This window comes from Nicotiana tomentosiformis, chromosome 9 (genome assembly GCF_000390325.3).
Source record: "Nicotiana tomentosiformis chromosome 9, ASM39032v3, whole genome shotgun sequence".
NCBI classification, from domain to species: Eukaryota; Viridiplantae; Streptophyta; class Magnoliopsida; order Solanales; family Solanaceae; genus Nicotiana; species Nicotiana tomentosiformis.
The window spans coordinates 36,923,893-36,946,859 of NC_090820.1; the positions used below are offsets into that span (position 1 = coordinate 36,923,893).

The 22,967-nt window shown below is 36.6% G+C and overlaps 2 protein-coding genes across 3 annotated transcripts; one reads left to right on the forward strand and one right to left on the reverse strand.

The window, feature by feature from the left end:
• Positions 1 to 994: 994 nt before the first annotated feature.
• LOC104090640 (protein ABCI12, chloroplastic) lies at positions 995 to 6,594 on the reverse strand. Of its 2 annotated transcripts, XM_018768939.3 has the most exons (8): positions 6,168 to 6,300; positions 5,200 to 5,308; positions 4,775 to 4,891; positions 4,396 to 4,632; positions 3,651 to 3,815; positions 3,448 to 3,523; positions 2,810 to 2,874; positions 995 to 1,996 (listed from the first exon to the last, which is right to left on the reverse strand). In XM_018768939.3, the coding sequence occupies exons 3-8, from the start codon at positions 4,841 to 4,843 to the stop codon at positions 1,844 to 1,846; spliced, it is 765 nt and encodes a 254-aa protein (XP_018624455.1). In that variant the 5' UTR covers positions 4,844 to 4,891; positions 5,200 to 5,308; positions 6,168 to 6,300; the 3' UTR covers positions 995 to 1,843. The 2 variants fall into 2 exon arrangements, with proteins under 2 accessions (XP_018624455.1, XP_009594082.1); XM_009595787.4 differs by lacking the exon at positions 5,200 to 5,308 and having other exon boundaries at positions 6,168 to 6,594.
• Positions 6,595 to 22,168: 15,574 nt separating this feature from the next.
• LOC104119981 (uncharacterized) lies at positions 22,169 to 22,930 on the forward strand. Its single transcript, XM_009631621.1, has one exon. The coding sequence runs from the start codon at positions 22,169 to 22,171 to the stop codon at positions 22,928 to 22,930; it is 762 nt and encodes a 253-aa protein (XP_009629916.1).
• The last annotated feature ends 37 nt before the right edge of the window (positions 22,931 to 22,967 follow it).

Sequence of the window (22,967 nt, forward strand, 5' to 3'; positions counted from 1 at the left end):
GCAGGAATAACATCTTTAGAAAGTTAAGAGCTTGCGTTTGAGATCATGCAATAGGGTAAGGAATCTTTGTTAGCAAAAAAATAAATGTGAACTTCTAAATTTTGACAGAATGTAAGGCCAACTTTTTTGTAGTTTTAATCCAGTGACTAGAAGATTACTTTTGTTAAGCATGTATGGCTCAGGTTCTCGTGTACTAAATTGAGATATGGGACTAATATAGTGCAAGGAAATTCTCTGCTGAACTTTCTTTTATCACCTCCTATTTGATTGAAGCATTTAACTTATATTGACAGTGTAAAAAACAAAAATTACATTATATAAAAGACGCCGATAAGCTTGTGTTTATTTGGAAGGATCATAATACATGATTAAAGTGTGTCGTTCACGATATGTTAACAACAAGCGATACTGAAATATAGCAAGGAATCCGACCTTTCTGCTACCACAATAGTCTTCCTGTGGAGTAGTTACTACCTGGGCCATAGAAATATTTTTTTCTCGATAGTTGCATAAACATATGGAGTACTACATTTTGGCCTTATTGATTAAAAATTCTATCAGTAGCTACTGCTGTTTTACTAGTCTGTCTGTGCCCCCTTAATGAATTCTCATTGACCACGTCTTATGGAAGATCAATCAATAGCACTAACCCCAGTTTGAAGAAGCTCATATACGTACGGCGAAAAATAATACAAGAGCGAAAGGTTTAACTAATTATAATTCAAAAGCTGAAAATTCACCTCCAGTGACTCTCCAATATAATTTAACATATTGTAACAAGTAATCTACCTTACGTTTCAGATTAATAATCTCATTTTTTTATAGTGAACGTAGAGTTGTAGTTTGGCATTCTACTGTAAAAGTAGATGCATCAGGCCTGGCTTTTATATGCAAAGCAAGTTTATGCAGATGGAATGATGAAAAATGAGCAATTGCATTATTAATACTATCCTTCGTAGCTTAATTAACGTCGAAATTGTAAGCTAAATAGAACTTCAACAAAAATCAGATATTTCTGTTATTCATGAGGCAAAAGGAAGCAAAACATTTATCATTGTCCACTCTGGTTCTCGTTCTTTTTTCAGGTACCAAAAAATTCCCGACATTGCTAGTATACAGACAACACTTCAATAGTGCCTTTACACAAGAAATAGGCCAACGCCCAACTGAATCATGTTTGCAGTTTATAACAGTCTATACAACACTTCAAAAATCTCGTCTTCCATAGGCTTTCTCATAACAAGTTCTCACGCAGACGCTCATAATTCTACAACTCGCAAGTGTTCGTGGTGAGAGCTACGATGGACCTGATGATTTTCTTCCTCAAAAGGACTAATTCTTTTTGTAAGTTTGTGATCACCAGTTAGCTTCTCTTCAATGGAACTAGTTTAAATTCACATCTCTGTTTCCCTAATAAAGAGAAAATTTGTATCTTCGCATAGATAATTAGATTCCAGGGGCAGTAACTTTTTTTTCCAAAAAATGTAGGTGTCGACACCCTTTCTACCATAGACAACCAGGTCCAAACACTTCTATTGGGGGGTTCTTTTGCTGCTGCTATGGAAGTAACAACTTCAATGCTAATCACAGATAAGGGGGGAGGAGAGCAACCCTTCAATCAATAAAGAAAACTGAGTGGAGCGGTTTTCACTTCATGGACATCAGCTAGAAAAAGAATCCAACTTTTTTCTAGAAAAGGAGTAAAAATGTGAAGGAAGGAGAGGAGAGAGAAGTTGAGTACAAGGTGAAGACAAGGAAACATTTGCGGTTTAGGAGGTTAAGATACTTCAAGATTACAAGGTCGAGCGATGGATCTCTTTTCAGATGATTTTAATATCATGTTTCATTGCATAAGGAACTTGGGCAAAGTGACAAAGGCTATCAGACCAAAAAGGCATGATATGGAAATATAATTGGCAACTCCATTAGATGAGTCTGCCGATAAGAATATTTTGTGAGTGGTGCTGTCCCCTCGAAAACCTCTAACAATCATTGCCTACAAGAAACAGAAAGATTTAGAGTAGTGCATAATAGTAAAACTCAGTGCAACCAGCAGACAATCAGATTTATCCCGTTCTCAGGAATGAAGCCCAAAAATAAAACCACAAGTTGCTACAATTAAATTACTAATATGATCCAGTAAACTAATGTTCTACATCCATCAGCATTGCCTCTACTCAGTTAAGTATGAACTCCATGTATTACCGGTTTTTATCCTACAATTAGATCTACACATATCCCTGCCCCCGTGTTAATTCCTATGCTTTAGACATCTAAGACAACTTGGCACCCCCTAAACATTTTGAACCCACTCGACCGCCTCGACAAAGAGCACGTTTTGCTTTAGACATCTGAGTAATCTTCTTTTTCAGGGCTTGTTAAGTATAATAATTGGGATCACATCCTTTCCATCCTCTTAATAATAGCGCAATAGATTCAATCATGTTCTACGTCTTTAAATACTTTAAGTGCTTATAATTCTATCCAACAAATAGTTGCTGGTTCTGACAGTCGGATCATCATAAAATATCCTTATTTCTAGTCATGATGTTGTGCCACATTTCATCTGAAGTTTGTTCCATTCCACCTACTGTTATTTGTGTAATTATTTTCATGATTATACTTTCATCTTTCGATAGTCAAGAATGAAACATATTAACTAAAATACTCTTGTAGAGTACAAAGAGAAAGAGACGAAAAATATCACCCACTTAAAGAAAATTAGCAATACCCAAAAAATGGAGGAGCAACTATTCTTGCAAATGGTAGATAAATGCTAAAATATGACATCATATTGAAAAGTTCATACCTGAGATATTTGCTCCGCGTGAACAAAAATATTTCTGAATATCCGACGAATATATGTGAAGAAAACTGCAAGAGATCGAATTCTGTGTTTTAGAGAGCAGAAAGATAGCTTTTAGGATAAAATCACAGATAAGAAAAGATGAGGGTTTCACAAATTTGAGAATTAACAGCACTTGGTTAGTGTGAAAATGATTTGCATTTAATTGGCATAGAAGCCAGGCAAACATTTGTGTATAGTTGAGAAAAAGCAACAATACTGGAATAGCATCATACGCACTCCATCATTTTTTTTAATCGGTAAAAGGTAACTTTACATATAATAACTTATGTACTCCCATAATTTGAACTATTCTGAGATCCTATTATTCTGTGTGTATAGTATATGGTATTAACATAGTAACTAACTAACTTCAACGAGAATGAACTAGAGAACTATGTTTGCTCGGACTCTAAAAAACGTTGCCACATCCATGTCGGATCCTCTAAAAATGCACTACTTTTGGAGGATTCGACATGCACCTAACAACAGTTTTGAAGAGTCCGAGCAACTAAAGAAAAGAACTGCAAAGAGAAGTGTTATTGGTGAATCACACAGTGCATAATTGCGATGGAGTCGGTTATCTTCAATTATACACTAACCATCTATCGTCTCCAAAATTGTCAACTGCTGCCAATTAATCCTACGAGATACAATACCAAGAGCAACGTTTCTGACCTGCCAAAATTATTACCAAAAAGAATCAGAATTTTCTTACTGTTTCCTGACAATAATCAGTGCATTTCTACCTAGCAATAACTCCATCCCAATTGAATGTAAAAATAAATGTATACATCTTACTCGCCTCATCAAACACAAGATTGATAAATCTCAAGGAGAGCAGAAGAGTAAGGATAACTTCAGCAACAGGGACACCAAAGCTTGCCAAAGGGGATATAAACCACCGCAATGCAAAAGCTATCTGCTCAGGTGTTGTTGTTGATAGGAAAACACTTGCACTTTGGAAGATCTTTAATCAAAAGAGAGTTAATTTGTTAGCAACATTTTCTTTTAGAATTAGAAGGTTACTGGGAGTTAAATTCAGACAAAACTGGAGTCACTGCACATTGATTGTTTTCTTCGGAATTTAGGACGGAACAAAAAATGAAGTCTGTAGGGAAAAATTTAGATTTTGACAAGCGAATATCTTTAATTATCAATCCCTGTACTGCTAGTCAAATCCAGAAAATTTATTAATAAAAAATTTGGTCCATAAGATTTTACGAATTGGATCACTTTAAGATTTCCAAAGACTTCAGCCAAGATGTTCAAAAACTCAACAGATTTTGAATTTTGTACAAGTCGACTTAAGAAGAGCGGCCAGGCCGGACTGTCATTTTCTTGTTAAAGGTGAATGCAGAAATGTTAATATTAAGTGGAAGATCTTCAAGTTTGAACTTAAACGTTAACAAACTGAAACAGGTTTACATTAACCAGATGAGAAAGCAGACATTTGTTTTCATTTGAAAAGTGTACCTTGATGCTACTAGTAGGACTACAGAATTAGTTTGCTATGTTGACTCCACAACAAGTGGCAAGTTGCTACTCACAGTGAAGGTTAAGCATGCTGATGTTGTGGCGGTTGATAAGCCCTTTCTAGTGAGTTGTAATGGCCCCAACTTCAAGATTACATATTTATAACCGTCCAATGACGCAGGAAAAGGTGGTAATCCCATTATTGAAGGTGGGGGAGCTCTTGAAGAGATAAGGGAAGGTGTACTGTCTGTACTTAGGCCCAACATTATAAATAAGATCCCGGACAGCAGTGTGACTCTCCCGAGTTGATCCTGTAACCATATTAGACAATCAACAAGGAAATTCTCTAACATTATCAAATTTGTAGTAGAACAAACAAGGCAGATTCTCCATTAGAATTTCAAGAAAACTTTTTGAAGCATAAAGCTCATTAAGATTCAAGGCCAAGCTTACCTTCCACACTTGTTCAGGTTGGACCAAAATAGATAGTATAGCTAAGTACAGAACCAGTGACAAACGCATGATTATATTTGATTTTGCCGGTAAAATAACCAGAGTAAAGAGCCATGCCTGCATAACCAAGAAACAGATATCCAAAGCAAAATTAGTCTTCGACAACCACAAAACGTGGATGAAAGGAATAGAATATATGAATTTTTCTTTCGTCACCGAAAAATAACCTCTTGGTGCCGTTGAAAGCAATCAATGCCAAATATAAAAAGTCTTTTAGGACTTAACAATAAATGCTTGAAGAACTCACGAAAAACAGGTACCACAAACTGTAGCAGTTCTGAATAAAAATATTCTACTATGCTATGGGCAAAACATGAAGCTTTAGCAGGGATATACTCCATCTACTTCCAGCAGCAAAATATTACCACTGTTTTTCTCCAACAAATGGGTTAAGTCTTTGACGACCAACCTAGCCCCACCATATTTCTTATTTTAATTTCCTTTGAAAAATGTATAGGATCTTCTCTATTACGCCTGCTCAATTCTGGAGTTGTGTTAAATAACTAACAATATAAATCTGAAATTAGGATTCCCATGATCAGGGTTCATCAGTTCTACAATTATCCCACTAAAGAACGGGCCAAAATTGAATAATCTAATATAAATAAAAAATCAATGCAGACAATTCACAAATTAAGCTCTGTGAAGCTACTTGGCATAGTGAACTGCATGTAAATCATTATTCACAAACTGCTTCCTATGAGCCAAAGTATACACTTTTTTTGGTGATTCTTTAGCATAGCTAAACACGAAAACTCAATAACTGGACCATAAAATACAATTCAGAAACAACCCACGAACACAGCAAAAACAAGAAAAGCCAATGACGAACCATATTATTCAGTTCAAGAACAACCCAAAAAAAAGAAGGAAAACTACACAAATGAAACAGAAAACTCCCAGTAACTAAATTCAACAAGTTCAACCCTTTTCACACACAAATCCCAAAAGACTTACTCCTAATGTCTCAATTTATGCGACACGCTTCCCTTCTTAGTCATCCAAAAAGAATGCCACCTTTCTATAGAAAGGATTTAACTTGAAAATTATAGTTTTACTCTCAATGAGATGATTTATAACAACACAAATATCTCAGGCTTACTTTAGAGTACAAATTTCAAAAGTCATCATTTCTTTCTTAAGCTTTGCCCAGTCAAACGGTGGCACATAAATTGGGATAGAGGGAGTAAAATTTATATCAATTTGATTCTGGGATCAACATAGTGCAAGAAAGTGAAAACTACATATATGAAACACAAAACTCCCAATACTTAAATTTAATAAAGTTGAACACTTTTCACACTAAAAACCTAAAAAGACATAAAAATTATACCAATTTGATTCTGGGGTCAACAGAGTGCAAGAAAGTGAAAGGGGAAGGTATGTACTGAGCAATGGGGCTTGAAGTTGCACCAGATATGGCTCTAAATAGTTTATCAGCTCCAAGAAAGTTTTTTGGGGACCATTTTTCTAAGAACTCAGCCCAGTTCACTGAACCCTTAACACTATCACTATTTGCTGCACAGCTGATAAAGGTTCTTGATTTTTTGGGTTGAAGATGGAGATAAAGGGGCTTTGTTGTTAGGTTTGGAGTGAAGTGGTGGTTGAATATTGGGAAGGATATGGGTCTGAAGGCATGGATTGAAGAAAGTGGGGGTGTTAGTGTTGGGTTGTTGTGGAGGAGCTTAGTATACATGGATGAGGAGGAGGAGATCACAGTTTACACTTTACAGGGGTGTGAAATGAAAGGATTTTTTTTATTTTTTTTATTTGAGTTCCAATTGGGATGTTTTAGGGGGTTTATTTTGGGGGTGTAAATTGCAATTTTGGTCCTCAAGCTTAGACATGGATTGTATTTCGATCCCTGGAGTTAATTTATTTTTTTCCTCATAAAAGTTCAAATATCATCACGAGGTATTTAATTTGTCTTACATTTGTCCTTTGTATTCTTTATATTTCATGAAAGTTAGCCTCATTAATTTCATCACATTTTAACGACTTATAAAATAAAGACTTTTTATAAGTCTGTAAAGTAAAGACAAGTATAGAGAGAAACTAATATATTATTCAAACTTCAAACTTATGTACATAATGAACTGAAATATCCTCTATTTATAGAAGAAAGCAAGTTGTTGTGTAAGCTGCTTCTGCAAGCTGCTGTGTAAGCTGCTACTGTACCAGATATAGATAATTTTCTATCGAGAGTAATATTTATCCATAACGGAGTACCGAAAGGATAAGCTCATTGTACCAGATATAGATAATCTTCTACCGGGGGTGATATTTATCCATAACGGGGTACCGAAAGGATAAGCTTCTTCAGGAGGCTTATTTTCAATAGAGTACTAAATAGATAAACATATTTACGGTGGAGTCTCATATAAATAAGCTTCTTCTGGAAGCTTATTTACAACGGAGTACTAAATGAACATCCATAATATAATATATTTATAACGCTCTCTCTTAGATGTTCATTAAAAGATAATGTGCCTCATTAAAACCTTACTAGGAAAAACTCCGTGGGAAAAAAATCCTAGTGAAGGAAAAAGAGTACACATATTTAGTAATACGCATAACTAGTTGTCTCATTAAAAACTTTATAAGGAAAACCCTGTGGGAAAAACCTTAGTAAGGGAAAAAAGAGTATAGCGCATATTTTACTCCCCCTGATAAAAAATCATGTTTTAAATATTTGAGTCTTCGCATTCCAATCTTGTATACTATCTTCTCAAAAGTTGAAGTTGCCAAATATTTAGTGAATAAATCTGTCGGATTGTCACTTGAACGAATTTGTTGCACATCAATGTCACCATTTTTCTGAAGATCATGTGTGTAGAATAATTTTGGTAAAATGTGTTTCGTATTATCTCCTTTTATAAATCCTCCCTTTAATTTGGCTATGCATGCAACATTGTCTTCGTATAAAATTGTGGATCTTTTATCACATTCCAAACCACACTTTCCTTGAATAAAATGAATCACTAATCTCAATCATACGCATTCCTTACCTGCTTCATGCATAGCTATTATCTCAGCATGATTTGAAGAAGTAGCAACAATAGATTATTTTGTGGAGCGCCATGATATGACAGTACCTCCACATGTAAACACGTACCCGGTTTGAGATCGAGCTTTATGTGGATCAGATAAATAACCTGCATCTGCATAACCAACAAGATCTGCACTATCTTTGTTAGAATAAAATAAACCCATATCAAGTGTTCCCTTTAAATATCATAATATATGCTTAATCTCGTTCTAATGTCTCAGTGTAGGAGAAGAGCTATATCTTGCTAGTAAATTAACAGAAAATGCTATGTCAGGCCTTGTAGCATTAGCAAGATACATAAGTGCACCAATTGTACTAAGATAAGGTATTTCGGGACCAAATAGTTCCTCATCCTCTTTTAGAGGTCGGAACAAATCCTTATTCACTTCAAGTGATCGAACAACCATTGGTGTACTCAATGGGTGTGCTTTGTCCATGTAAAAACGTGTGCTTTGTCCATGTAAAAACGTTTTAAGACCCTTTCTGTATAGGCAGATTGATGGATAAAGATTCTGTCAGCTAAATATTCAATTTGCAGACTAAGACAAAGTTTTATCTTTCCAAGATCTTTCATTTCAAACTCTTTCTTAAGATATTCAATTGCCTTTTGGAGCTCTTCTGAAGTTCCAACAAGATTTATGTCATCAACATAAACAACAAATATAACAAATTCTGATGCCATTTTTTTTAAATATAAAAATAGATGGACAAATAACATCATTTATGTAACCCTCTTTCAGCAAATATTCACTAAGGTGATTATACCACATACACCCAGATTGCTTTAAACCATATAAAGATCTTTGTAATCTGATTGAATACATTTCCCGAGATTTTGGATTTGCTTTAGGTATTTTAAGTCCTTAGGGGATTTTCATATAAATTTTATTATCAAGTGAACCGTACAGATAAGCTGTAACTACATCCATTAGATGTATTTCAAGCTTTTCATGTAGTGCTAAACTGATGAGATATCAAAATCTTATGGCATCCATAACAGGTGAATATGTTTCATCAAAATTGACTCCAGGTCATTGTGAGAATCCTTGTGCGACAAGGCGAGCTTTGTATCTTTCAATTTCATTTTTATCATTCTTTTTTCGCACAAAAACCCATGTATGACCAATTGGTTTTATACCGGCAGGTGTTTGGACTACTGGTCCAAATACCTCTCTTTTACCAAGTGCGTTCAATTCTGATTGAATTGCCTCTTGTTGTTTTGGCCAATCAGATCTTTATCGACATTCTTCGACAGATCGGAGTGTTAGATCCTCACTATCTTGCATAATGTTAAGTGCAACATTATATGCAAAAATATTATCCACCACTATTTCAGATCAATTTAAATTAATCCCTTCACGAGTAGAACTTATAAAAAGCTTCTCACTCACTTGAGTCTCGGGTTCATTGATTTCTTCAGGAATCTCAGAACTAATCAGATCTTGGGTCTCTTAGGGGATCCATTCGTAGTATCGTTATCATTTGTCGATTTTCTTTTTCTAGGATTTCGATCCTTAGAACCCAAAGGCCTACCACGCTTCAGGCGTGCTTTAGGTTCACTAGCTCTCAGGCTAGTAGATGGTCCTGCTGAAACATCAATTCGGATAGGCACATTCTCTGCAGGAATATGTGACTTAGTTATCCTTTTCAAATCAGTAAACGCGTCTGGCATTTGATTTGCTATATTTTGTAAATGGATGATCTTCTGGACCTCCTAATTACATATAGGGGTACGTGGATCAAAATGGGATAATGATGAAACTTTTCACACAATTTCTCTTTGGATTTCTTTTTTCTCTCCCTGAGTAAGTAAATCTCCCTTCAATGGTTCAAGATAGCGAATAATAGAGGGTGATTCAAACCCAACATATATTCCTAACCTTCTATGCGGGCCTATCTTACTGCACTGTGGTGGTGCTACTGGCATATATACAGCACATCCAAAAATTCGAAGATGGGTAATATTTGGTTCATGACCAAAAACTAATTGTGACAAAGAATATTTATTATAATGTGTCAGTCTGAGACGGATAAGTGATGATGCATGCAAGATAGCATGGCCCCAAACACTAGTGGGCAATTTTGTTTTCATAAGTAGTGGTCTTGCTATCAATTGCAGGCGTTTAATAAATGACTCTGCAAGGCCATTTTGAGTATGAACATAAGCTACAGGATGTTCAACTTTTATCCCAACTGATAGACAGTAATCATCAAAAGATTGAGATGAGAATTCTCCAGTATTATCAAGGCGAATAGCCTTTATAGTATAATCTGGGAATTATGCCCTTAATCGAATTATTTGGGCTAATAGCTTTGCAAACGCCAGGTTGCGAGATGATAGTATGCACACATGAGACAATCTTGAAGATGCATCTATTAGGATCATAAAATATCTAAACAACCCACTTGGTGGGTGAATAGGTCCACATATATCCCCATGTATACGTTCTAAAGAGGCGGGGGATTCAATGCCAACCTTCATTGGTGATGGTCTAGTGATTATTTTGCCTTGATAACAAACATCACAAGAAAATTCATTATTTGTAAGAATCTCCAGGTTCTTTAATGGATGGCCACTCGAATTTTCAGTAATTCGGTTCTTTAATGGATGACCACTCGAATTTTCAGTAATTCGTCTCATCATTATTGATCCAGGATAACCCAAACGACCATGTCAAAGCACAAAAATATTTGAATCAATAAACTTTTGGTTTACGATAGAGTGTGCTTCAACTGTACTAATCTTTGAATAGTATAAGCCAGAAGATATAGTTGGTAACTTTTCTACAATGCACTTCTGGCCAGAAATATTCTTTGTAATACAAAGATATTCCATATTCATTTCATCTATCGTCTCACCATGATACCCATTTCAGTGGATACCTATAAAACTCAACAAGTTTCTTCGGGACTTGGAGGAGAATAATGCATTGTCTATTATAAGTTTTGTTCCCTTAGACAGAAATATAGTGGCTCTTCCGGAGCCTTCAATCAAACTTATATTACCAGAAATTGTTGAAACATTTTCTTTTTCCTTATGCAAATAAGAAAATTATTTCTGATCTTTTAATATGGCATGAGTTGTTCCACTATCAATTACACAAATATCTTCATGATTGGTCTTTGATCCAAACATAATTTGAGGATTATCCATATTCTTCAAAATGACATAAACAAAATAAATATGATAGTAAACATCATTATCAAAGCATAATTTTTATTTATGAAGTTTAATTACATAACCATACTATCTACTACAATCAACAAAAATTAAAGTATTTATATTTCTATAGGTTAATCACTGATCACATGACATGTTTCTCCTTCGGGGAGTGCAAAGTAATCAGCTACATCCAAATGCATGAAGTCAAAATTATCTTCACAAATAAAATTTGCTTCAGCATTTTTCTCTGTCTTCTTTAGGGAGGCTTGATAAAGCTCAACCAGGTGTTTTGGCATACAACAAGTACGTGACCAGTGCCCTTTTCCTCCACATCTATAACAAGCATTTTCTGCATTTGTTGCTTGCACCGCTTCATGCTTTTGTTTCATCCTTTTTCACTGCTGATGGTGAAGAGGGTTCTTTGGTGCATTATTATTACCACGATTATAATTTCTTCCCCGACCACGGCCATGACCACGACTGGGGCCACGACCTCTTCCACGCTTAGCTTGGTGGAAGTTCGTCTCATTCACTTCATGATAGCATCAAGGACAAGGATAGAGTTTTGGAAGCTCCAAGGCCATTTACAAGATCTCAAGCTAAAGAGTTGCACTCTAAGGTTGCTGGACTTCAATGGCAAATAAAGAAGCTTTTAATTGTAGAGGAAGAGCTCAAGCCCAAAGTCGATGAATTATCCAAGTTTTATAATTATTTGGTGATCCAAATTGAAGTCCAAGAGGAGGAAGATTGGGCCACCAAATCAGCCCTTGAAGTCCACCAAAGGGGCTCAAAATGAGCTTAAAAGAGGTCCAAAAGGGGGTGTTTCAAAGGGAGCCCAATTGGAGTCCAAATCAATGGCCCAAACTAGTAGCTTTAAGGTCTAAATCTGCCCCAAAGGGATTTGTCCCCCCCCCCCCCACCTAATTGTAATGACTTTTCTTACTCCTTAGCAATCACCCTACCTAATTGTAATGACTTTGTATGCCTTAGCAACCACCCTACCTAATTTTAAGGACTTTTTCTGCCTTAGTACTCCTATAAATAAGGAGTTCTTCTCATTCATTGAGACACTTCATTATTGATTAAGTATATCATACTTTGAGAGTTCTTTGAACCTTTGTTACTTGTGCTTTGAGATTTATCTTTCAACCTTTACTAGTTCATAGTTCAAGGTAGTAAGATTACTTCTCTATTGTGATATCTTTGATTTCTTTGTGGTATTCTTAAAAGACGATTAATACTAGTTATTAATTGTTGTCTCAAGTTACTCGTAAAGCGATCAAGATCCGAATCTATTATTTTGATTTGGTTTTTAAGTAAAGGCATTTGATTTCTTCAATAAATCAAGACGTTGTTACTTTGATCTTGTCAAGGCTATAGAACTTGCGTTCTTGGAAGTTCTTGGAATTCTTTTCTTGAATTTTTCCATATCCTTTATTTTCTGCCCTTTAGTTCTAGTTGTTTAATTCCTTATTGTTATTGCTTTCACATTTACTTTTCAAATTCTTACTCTAGTTTGGATTCCCGACCTTGTCGTTATCAAGTGGTATCAGAGCGGTTCTATCAAGGTTTCGTTCTTGATAATTCTGGGGATTTCTTGAATACTAAGAGCAAAAAAAAAAGTTTAAAAAAAAAACGAAAATTAATTTTTTTAAAAAAATATTGCTTGCTCTCTAGGAACTTTCTTTTGTATCTAATTTGTTTCCAAAAACTATCAAAGGAAACAAGAAGAGGGGATCCCAGATTTCAAAGATAAGACAAAAATTTAATTTTTCTTACTCTTTCTAATCTAAATATATAATCATTTCCTTTTTGTTCGTGTCTTGTTTCAACCGAGCCTAATAGTTCTAGGATTTGGTTCTTCTTTCATTTGTTCCCCAAAAATCTATATTTTACTACTAAGAACTTTATACGAGTTGGGTTTAACTATAAATCTACAAAGTATTTCGTTCAAAGGTTATTTCGAGAGAGAAAAAAAGGCAAAGTGTGTGTGAGAACAATTGAGGAAAAATTCAATTTTCTAATACAGTTTAATTATTTAAGATGTCACATACAGGTAGTGATGATGAACGAAGGGTTCTTCAAGAAGCCGAAATCAAAGCAAGAAATGATTTTACCTTGCAAGCTATGCATCAACAATTCGAAAGGTGGAATTTGCAACTCCAAGAGATGAGGGACACCATTGCTGAGCAAAATGATATAATAGCTGAACTTAGAAGGGAAAATAATGTTAGGCCCCAAGCTAGGAGAAATGTACCCCTTGCTCCCATTGTAAATCAAGAAAACCCAATAGATGATTTTAATGATATCGATTTTGATAGGGTGGGAAGAGATAGGAGGGGACAAAGAGGTAGAGTAGAAGATGATAATATAAGTAGTATAAAGATGAAGATGCCATCTTTCAAGGGAACAAGGGATCCAGACTTGTACCTTGATTGGGAGAGAAAGGTTGAAGCCATATTTGACTGCCACAACTACTCTGAGGGTAAGAAGGTTAAACTTGCTATTGTTGAGTTTTCTGACTATGCTGCTATTTGGTGGAAAAAGCTTACTAGGGACAGATTGCAAGAAGGACAAGCACCAATTGCTACTTGGGCTGAGATGAAGAGGGTGATGAGAAAGAGATTCATACCATCACACTTTCAAAGAGAGCTACAACAACGCCTTCAAACATTGAAGCAAGGGTCCATATCTGTGGATGAGTATTTTAAGGCTATGGATATGGCTATGATCCAAGATAATTGTATGGAGGAAGAAGAGGCTACAATGGCTAGGTTTTTAAATGGTTTAAATAAGGAAATAGCTGATGTAGTAGAATTACAACAATACGTAACAATAGATGAGTTAGTTGATTTGTCTGTAAAGGTAGAAAATCAAAATAAAAGAAAGCAAGTTAGCTCATGGAAAGGTCGGTCAAACACCATCTCCAAGAAGCCATGGTCGAATCAAGAGATGAAGAGTTCTTCTAGACCTCAAGAAGACAAGGATAAAGGTAAATTTGAGAACAAAGATGGAGGTAAAACCTTTAACCCTAAACCTTTTACACCTTTTAGTTCTATTCAGTGTTATAAATGTAAAGGAAGGGGACATATGATGCATGAATGTCCAAGTAGAAGAAACATCATTCTTAGAGAAGATGGAGGATATGAGAGTGAAAAAAGTGAGGGAGAAGAAGAGGGAGATGTGAGTAATGATGATGATATAGAACTACCTAATGATGGCATGATTGGGGTAGTTAGGAGGATTATGACTATCAATTTGGGAAGCAATAATGAAGAACAAAGGGAGAATATATTCCATACTAGGTGTGGGATAAAGGGGAAAACTTGTTCTATGATCATTGATAGTGGTAGTTGTGCTAATGTGGTGAGTTCATACTTTGTGAAAAAATTGGGACTTGCATGCATGAAACACCCTACTCCCTATAGACTCCAATGGTTAAATGATAGTGGTTAACTAAAGGTAAACAAATAATGCATGATTTCATTCAATGTTGGTAGATATGAGGATGATATTCTTTGTGACATAGTCCCTATGCAAGCTTGTCATATCTTACTGGGTCGTCCTTGGCAGTATGATAGGAATATTTTTCATGATGGAAGGAAGAATAGATATTCTCTTGAGCTAAATGGCAGGAAATTTACTCTTGCACCTTTATCTCCTTCTCAAGTGTTTGAAGATCAAAAGAGATTAAGGGAAACAATGGGAAAACCAAGGGGAGGGATAAAAAGTGAGCTTGAGGAAAAAGAAAAGAAAGGAGGCCAAGAGTTGGAAAAAAAGAGAGATGGCCGAGAGAAAGAGAGAGAGGGCAACAATTTGAGAGAAGAGATAAAAAGGGGCTTGAATGAAAAAATAGAAAGTCTTGGTGAGAGGAAAGAGGCTAAGGAAATAAAAAAAAGAGTTTTTATATAAAAGCCAAAGAGTGTTTAAATGCAAGAAAAGAGGGGTTGCCCATAATACTACTTACTTACAAAGAAGTTTTGATTAATTCTGAGTTACTAACTTCTTCTTTGCCAAGTAGTATTTCTTCTCTTTTGCAGGATTTTGAAGATGTCTTTCCTGAAGATATTCCTAATGGATTGCCACCTTTACGTGGCATTGAGCATCAAATTGATTTCGTGCCTGGATCACAAATCCCAAATAGGCCTGCTTATAGGAGTAATCCAGAAGAGACAAAAGTGCTTCAAAGGCAAGTTGAGAAGCTGCTTGAGAAAGGCTTTGTGAGAGAGAGCATGAGCCCTTGCTCTGTTCCCGTCCTATTGGTACCCAAAAAGGATGGAACTTGGAGGATGTGCGTGGATTGTAGAGCAATCAACAAGATAACGGTAAAGTATCGCCATCCTATTCCTCGTCTTGATGACATGTTGGATCAATTACATGGATCCAAAATCTTTTCTAAAATTGATCTAAAAAGTGGTTACCATCAGATTCGAATGAATCCTGGAGATGAATGGAAAACTGCTTTTAAGACCAAATATGGGCTTTATGAGTGGTTAGTTATGCCTTTTGGCTTGACTAATGTACCTAGCACTTTCATGAGATTAATGAATCATATCTTTAAAGATTTTCATGAAAAATTTGTTGTGGTGTACTTCGATGATATCTTGATCTTTTCTAACACTTTAGAAGAGCATGTAGAACACCTAAAACAAGTTTTTGAAGTTCTTAGAAAGCAACTCTTATTTGCTAATCTTAAAAAGTGTACTTTTTGTGTGGATCGTGTGATTTTCTTGGGTTTTGTGGTTAGTTCTAAAGGAGTTGAGGTTGATGAAGAGAAAATTAAAGCAATAAAAGAATGGCCAAAACCTAAGAGTGTAACTGAAGTTAGGAGTTTTCATGGACTTGCTAGTTTTTATAGGAGGTTTGTGAGAGACTTTAGCACCATTGCTTCTCCTTTAACTGAAGTTATTAAAAAGGATAAGATTTTTACATGGGGAAAAGAACAAGATGATGCTTTTAACTTGTTGAAAGAAAAGTTATGTTCTGCTCCATTGTTACAATTGCCTGATTTTTCTAAATCTTTTGAAATGGAATGTGATGCTTCTGGCAAAGGAATAGGTGTTGTTTTGATGCAAGATTCTAAACCTATTGCCTACTTTAGTGAGAAGTTGAGTGGAGCCACATTGAACTATTCCACTTATGACAAAGAGCTATATGCTTTGGTAAGGGCTTTAGCCACATGGCAACATTACTTGTGGCCAAGAGAGTTTGTCATTAAAACTGACCATGAATCCTTGAAATACTTGAAGAGTCAAGGTAAGCTTAGTAGAAGGCATGCTAAGTGGGTTGAATTCATTGAAACTTTTCCTTATGTAATTTCTTACAAACAAGGGAAAGAGAATGTTGTTGCGGATGCACTTTCAAGAAGGTATGTCTTAGTTTCTACCCTGACTTCTAAATTGATGGGTTTTGATCAAATCAAGGGACTTTATGCTAATGATGTTGATTTTGGCAAGATTTTTGCAGATTGTAAGTTGGGTCCTTTTGAGAGGTTTAACCTCCAAGATGGGTTTCTCTTTAAGAAAAATAAGTTGTGTATCCCTAATTGCTCTTTACGTGAAGTATTTATAAGGGAAGCACATTGTGGAGGGCTTATGGGTCACTTTGGAGTCCCAAAGACGCTAGACATACTTGCTGAAAATTTCTTTTGGCCTGGAATGAGAAAAGATGTTGAAAGAATGTATGCACAGTGTTTGGAATGTAAACAAGCTAAATCTAAAGTGTTACCACATGGTCTTTACACGCCACTACCTGTTCCTACTTCACCTTGGATTGATATTTCTATGGATTTTGTGTTAGGTTTGCCTAGAACAAGGTATGGTAAGGATAGTATATATGTTGTGGTAGATAGGTTCTCCAAAATGGCTCGTTTTATTCCTTGTTTAAAGACTAATGATGCTTCACATGTTGCTGATCTTTTTGTAAAAGAAGTTGTCAAATTGCATGGTATACCTAGAACTATTGTTAGTGATAGGGATGCTAAGTTTTTGAGCCACTTTTGGCGTGTATTTTGGGGGAAGTTAGGCACTAAATTGTTGTTTTCTACTTCTTGTCACCCACAAACTGATGGACAAACTGAAGTAGTTAATAGAACCTTAGGAAACATGTTGAGGGCTACGTTGAAAGGTAAATTAACTTCTTGGGAGGCTCACTTACCTATGATTGAATTTGCTTACAATAGAATAATCCATTCTTCTACAGGTATGTCTCCTTTTGAGGTTGTTTATGGTTTTAATCCCTTCACTCCCCTTGATTTATTACCATTACCTACTAATGATATTGTTAATCTTGATGGTAGGACAAAGTCTGAGATGATGAAAAAAATTCATGAACAAACAAGGCTTGCAATTAAGAAGAAAAATGAGCAAACTGCCTTGAGAAAGAATAAGGGTCGAAAATAAGTAATTTTTAAACCTGGAGATTTAGTTTGGGTTCACTTTAGAAAGGAGATATTTCCCTCCAAAAGGAAGTCAAAGTTGTACCCTAGAGGAGATGACCCATTACAAGTCCTTGAAAGGATTGGAGACAATGCTTACAAGCTGGACCTACCTGGTGAGTTCCAAGTAAGTGCTACATTCAATGTTGCTGACTTGTCTTTGTTTGATGTAGGATCGAATTCGGGGACGAATTCTTTTCAAGAAGACGGGAATGATAGCATCAAGCACAAGGATAGAGTTTTGGAAGCTCCAAGGCCATTTACAAGATCTCAAGCTAAAGAGTTGCACTCTAAGATTGCTGGACTTCAATGGCAAATAAAGAAGCTTTTAATTGTAGAGGAAGAGCTCAAGCCCAAAGTAGATGAATTATCCAAGTTTTATAATTATTTGGTGATCCAAATTGAAGTCTAAGAGGAGGAAGATTGGGCCACCAAATCAGCCCTTGAAGTCCACCAAAGGGGCTCAAAATGAGCTTAAAAGAGGTCCAAAAGGGGGTGTTTCAAAGGGAGCCCAATTGGAGTCCAAATCAATGGCCCAAACTAGTAGCTTTAAGGTCCAAATCTGCCCCAAAGGGATTTGGCCGCCCCCACCTAATTGTAATGACTTTTCTTACTCCTTAGCAATCACCCTACCTAATTGTAATGACTTTTTATGCCTTAGCAATCACCCTACCTAATTTTAAGGACTTTTTGTGCCTTAGTACTCCTATAAATAAGGAGTTCTTCTCATTCATTGAGACACTTCATTATTGATTAAGTATATCATACTTTGAGAGTTCTTTTGAACCTTTGTTACTTGTGCTTTGAGATTTATCTTTCAACCTTTACTAGTTCATAGTTCAAGGTAGTAAGATTACTTCTCTATTGTGATATCTTTGATTTCTTTGTGGTATTCTTAGAAGGCGATTAATACTAGTTATTAATTGTTGTCTCAAGTTACTCGTAAAGCGGTCAAGATCCGAATCTATTGTTTTGATTTGCTTTTAAGTAAAGGCGTTTGATTTCTTCAATAAATCAAGACGTTGTTGCTTTGATCTTGTCAAGGCTATAGAACTTGCGTTCTTGGAAGTTCTTGGAATTCTTTCCTTGAATTTTCCCATATCCTTTATTTTCTGCCCTTTAGTTCTAGTTGTTCAATTCCTTATTGTTATTGCTTCCGCATTTACTTTTCAAATTCTTACTCTAGTTTGGATTTCCGACCTTGTCGTTATCACTTCAGGAAATGTATAAGAACCAGTAGGTCGACTTTCATGGTTTTTCATTAATAGTCCATTATGTTGCTCGGCTATAAGAAGATGTGAGATAAGTTCAGAATATTTTTTGAAACCCATCTCTCGATATTGCTGCTGCAGGAGCATATTCGAGGCATGAAAATTGGTGAAAGTTTTCTCTAACATATCATGATCAGTAATATTATCACCACATAATTTTAATTGGGAAACAATTCGGAACATAGTAGAATTATACTCACTGATAGGTTTAAAATCTTGTAGCCTTAGATGAGTCCAATCATAACGTGCCTGTGAAAGAACGACCATCTTCAGGTGGTCATATCTATCTTTCAAATTATTTCACAGTATGACTGGATCTTTAATAGTGAGATATTTCATTTTCAAGCCTTCATCAACGTGATGGCGCAGGAATATCATTGCTTTGGCACGGTTGATGGTAGGCTATAACTTTGTATTTTGGCCACTATTTTCACTCTAAATTGTTTCACTTTACTGATGTTTGAGCGTTAAAAGGTAGTAAATTGCTCTGACTGAGTACTTTATGCTTTACAAGAGCAATTTCGGGCTACAATGAGGTTAGGGACGATTTTTTGAGCTGATATGGAGCGTAGAAGGCCAAGTAAAAGCTTATGGAATAAATTGAGAATTCGTTCGAGGATTAAAGGAGGTTAGCGCACTTAAAAAGAAGAATGAAGAAGAGTGCAGAAAATTGCCCAGGTGCACGGCCACGCACTGACCGCGCACTGGGCCGTGCAAGTCAAGCAGAAACTGGCCAAAGATCATGGCCAGATGCGCGGTCACCTGTGCAGGTGCGCGGCCGTGCACGTCCTTCTGAGAAAAAATATTTTAGGGCTAAAATTGTAATTTCGGAGGCGACTTCCCTTGACCTATATGAAGCCCAGCTCGTCCAAAAAAGGGTATCTTGGTTTTTAGAAGAACTTTGAAGGCAAGAACAGGCAAGGAGCAAGACGGAAGATTTGGTAACGAGTTTTTATCTTTCTTATCCCCTTTTTTCTAGTATTGGTGATGAATTCTTATATTGTGGTTGTGAAAACAATTATGAGTAGCTAAACTCTGTATTCTAGGGTTTGATGGAACCTCTTGGAGGATGAATTTTTGTTGCGTTTAATATAAATTTGCCATTGAATTTTCTCTACTAGTTCAACTACGTGATTATTGTGGTTGATTGAAGGGCCCTCAATCGGTTATACCTATTTAGTGTGTATTACTTGGAAAAGGGTACATATTTAGGTAGTTGTTGAACAACATCACTCCTAACATATTTGAGGAATCAATATGGAGGGTTTAAAGGTGGGATTGGGAATAACAAAACCTTGGTGCGATCTTAGTGAGCGGTAAACTAGTGCTAGCTAGCGTAGTTCGGAAGAATAAGCGTAGTAAATTATTGTATTTGCTCGGAAGAGAATTACGACACCTAAAGTGTTCATGATCGGTAGAGAGTATCTAGGAGAATTTATAGGAGACGTAGCAGAGAGGATTCCGATAAGAGGGGAAATCATAACCCTAGGTCTTTCCAATCTTGTCTACAACATTTGCTTTGTTAGTAATAAAATTACAGCTTTTTAATTATCTTGTTGTTAGTTGTAAACACTCCACTCATTATTCAATATTTTTGGAAGTTGATTACTTGAATTCTAGTGAAACTAGCAGTTGTGATTAATACGTTAATTCCCTGTGGGATTCGACCCCAGACTTGTAAACCGAATTATATTTTCAACGACCGCTTAGTCCTTTTTATAAGGTATAGTTGGGCGTGATTAAATTTTGGCGCCGCTGCCGGAGAATTTAACGGTGTTATTAATTACAACTAGAAGAATAGCTAGAATTCGTAGTTTAGTCAGCTTTCTAGACTTGAAATTCATTATATTGAAATTCTAACGTTTGTAGTCTTGGGTATTACAGGTGCATGCCTAGAAACTTCTCAAGAGCTGGTGAATTGTTTGAAGCATTATCGGATCTTGAGAAAGTTTTCAAGGTATTAAATCATGCAAACAAGAAGAACAAACGACAACAGAACTCAACAGAACGAATTGAACTAGACATGGGTGATGTAATAGACAACCCAAACAACAGAAATAATGGGAATGACCCGAACAATCAGGGTGTGGAACCTCTTGTGCCAGAAGCAGCCTTGTATGATTGGGCACAACCCACCGCTGAAAATCTGGCAACCGCAATTGCAGTCCCTCAAATACAAGCGGAGTCATTTCAAATCACAAATAACATGCTACATCTATTGCAGAACAAGGGACTGTTCTCCGGGTCTTACATTGAAGATCCACAATAGCATCTGAAAAACTTTTTGTCAATTTGTGTCACGCAAAAGCAACCGAATGTGACACCGGAAGTAATTAGATTGTTTTTGTTTCCATTCTCAGTGACTGGAGAAACTCAAACTTGGCTTAATTCGCTCCCCATAAACTCCATCACCACTTGGGAGGAGTTACTCAAGCAGTTCTTGAACAAGTTCTACCCACCTAATAAGACTGCCAAACAAGTTGATGAGATATTGAGCTTCAGGTAGAAACCAGCTGAAACACTACAAGAAATGTGGGAGAGGTTCAAAAGGATGCTGGTCAAGTGTCCACATCATGGCATTCCATATCAGATGTTGGGACAAAGATTTTACATGGGATTGGCAGATAGCTTGAAGGCCAACATTGATGCTTCAGCAGGTGGAGCATTTTTGAGCAAATCATTTAGAGAGTGTAAAGTCCTGCTAGATAAAATGGCTCAAAACTCAGGATGGATGACAAAAGGCTCCACAATCACTCCTATAGTTCACTCAGTGGCTTTGAACCAAAACAATTCCATAGCCGAGAATATGGCCACTCTGATGACGCAAATGAGTATCCTCACCAAGAAGATTGACGAATCAGGCCAGAAACAGGTACACATAGTTGACACGACTAATGGAAGCTTATGTACACCATGTATTAACCAACCATATGAATGCTCGTGGAGTGGCGAAAGTGACAACCAGAACTATCAAGAGAATATGAACTACGTGGGCAACTATGGAGGACAAAGGCAATGTGGTCAGAATTGGGGGCAGCAGAATCAGCAGTATAGACCAGCACAGCAGCAGTACAATAATAGCAACAATCCTGAAGCTATGTGACAATAGGGACAAGTTGTGCCTTACCAAAGGTAACAGGGATACAATCAGCAAAATTAGCAGCCAGCTTATCAACAGCCTCAACAACAATAGATAGTGAGACAAGATGATGGGTTGTTTGAAATTAAAGGAATGCTGCAACAACTGATTGGGTCCTATGGAAAAATGCAAGAGAAAGTCGAAGCATATGACTCAGCGATAAAAGGCATTGAGATTCAATTAGGGCAGTTATCCATGGCTCTGAATAATCGTCCCCAAGGGACGTTACCTGCAGACACCCATGTCAATCCAAAAGAGTAAGGCCCGAAGCAACTTATGGCGATGAGTCTAAGAAATGGTAGAGATCTTGATCTAGAGCAAGAAATTGCTCGCGAAAGCCGACCAACTGAGATACTTGTGACAATACCAATTGAGGTAGAGGATTCAACAGGGTTGACAGAGGTGACGGTACAACATGCACCAGCGGAAACAAGCAAAGAAAAAAAAGTTATGAAGGAGACTGAGTTAGTGCAAGAGAAGGCTTTAGAAACAGTGCCCGAGCAGGATCAAACTCAAATCACAGGAAAGAAGCAACCTCCAGCACCCTTCCCACATAGATTGGCCAGATATCAGAAGGATAAGCAGTATAAGAAATTCATGGAGATGTTGAAGCAAATCCAGGTGAACATTCCATTGATTGACGCCTTGAAGGAGATGCCTGGTTATGCAAAAATGATGAAGGACTTGATGTCTCATAAGTTCGACTTTCAATACTTGGCCACTGTTACACTAACTCAGACATATAGTGCTATCGTGACGAGACCCATAGCTGAGAAGTTGTCTGACCCAGGAAGTTTCACAATCCCACGCACAATAGGCAACTATACTTTTGCTAAAGCATTATGTGATTTGGGGGCGAGCATAAACTTGATGCCCTTGGCTATCTATAAAAGGTTAGGTATTGGAAGAGCAAGACCCACACCCATGTTACTACAGCTAGATGACCTAACGGTGAAGAGGCCATCAGGTAACCCTTCCCACAGAGATTGGCCAGATATCAGAAGGATAAGCAGTATAAGAAATTCAAGGAGATGTTGAAGCAAATCCAGGTGAACATTCCATTGATTGACGCCTT

What these genes read in the sequence shown, in the direction of transcription:
- LOC104090640 (XM_009595787.4), bottom strand. Translation starts at nt 6,530, where the DNA reads ATGTATACTAAGCTCCTCCACAACAACCCAACACTAACACCCCCACTT. An exon ending in TTGACCCCAGAATCAAATTG is followed by an intron (nt 4,892 to 6,167) that starts GTATAATTTTTA and finishes TTGGTTATGCAG; the next exon opens with GCATGGCTCTTTACTCTGGT. An exon ending in CAGCATGCTTAACCTTCACT is followed by an intron (nt 3,816 to 4,395) that starts GTGAGTAGCAAC and finishes TTTTGATTAAAG; the next exon opens with ATCTTCCAAAGTGCAAGTGT.
- LOC104119981 (XM_009631621.1), top strand. Translation starts at nt 22,169, where the DNA reads ATGGCGATGAGTCTAAGAAATGGTAGAGATCTTGATCTAGAGCAAGAA.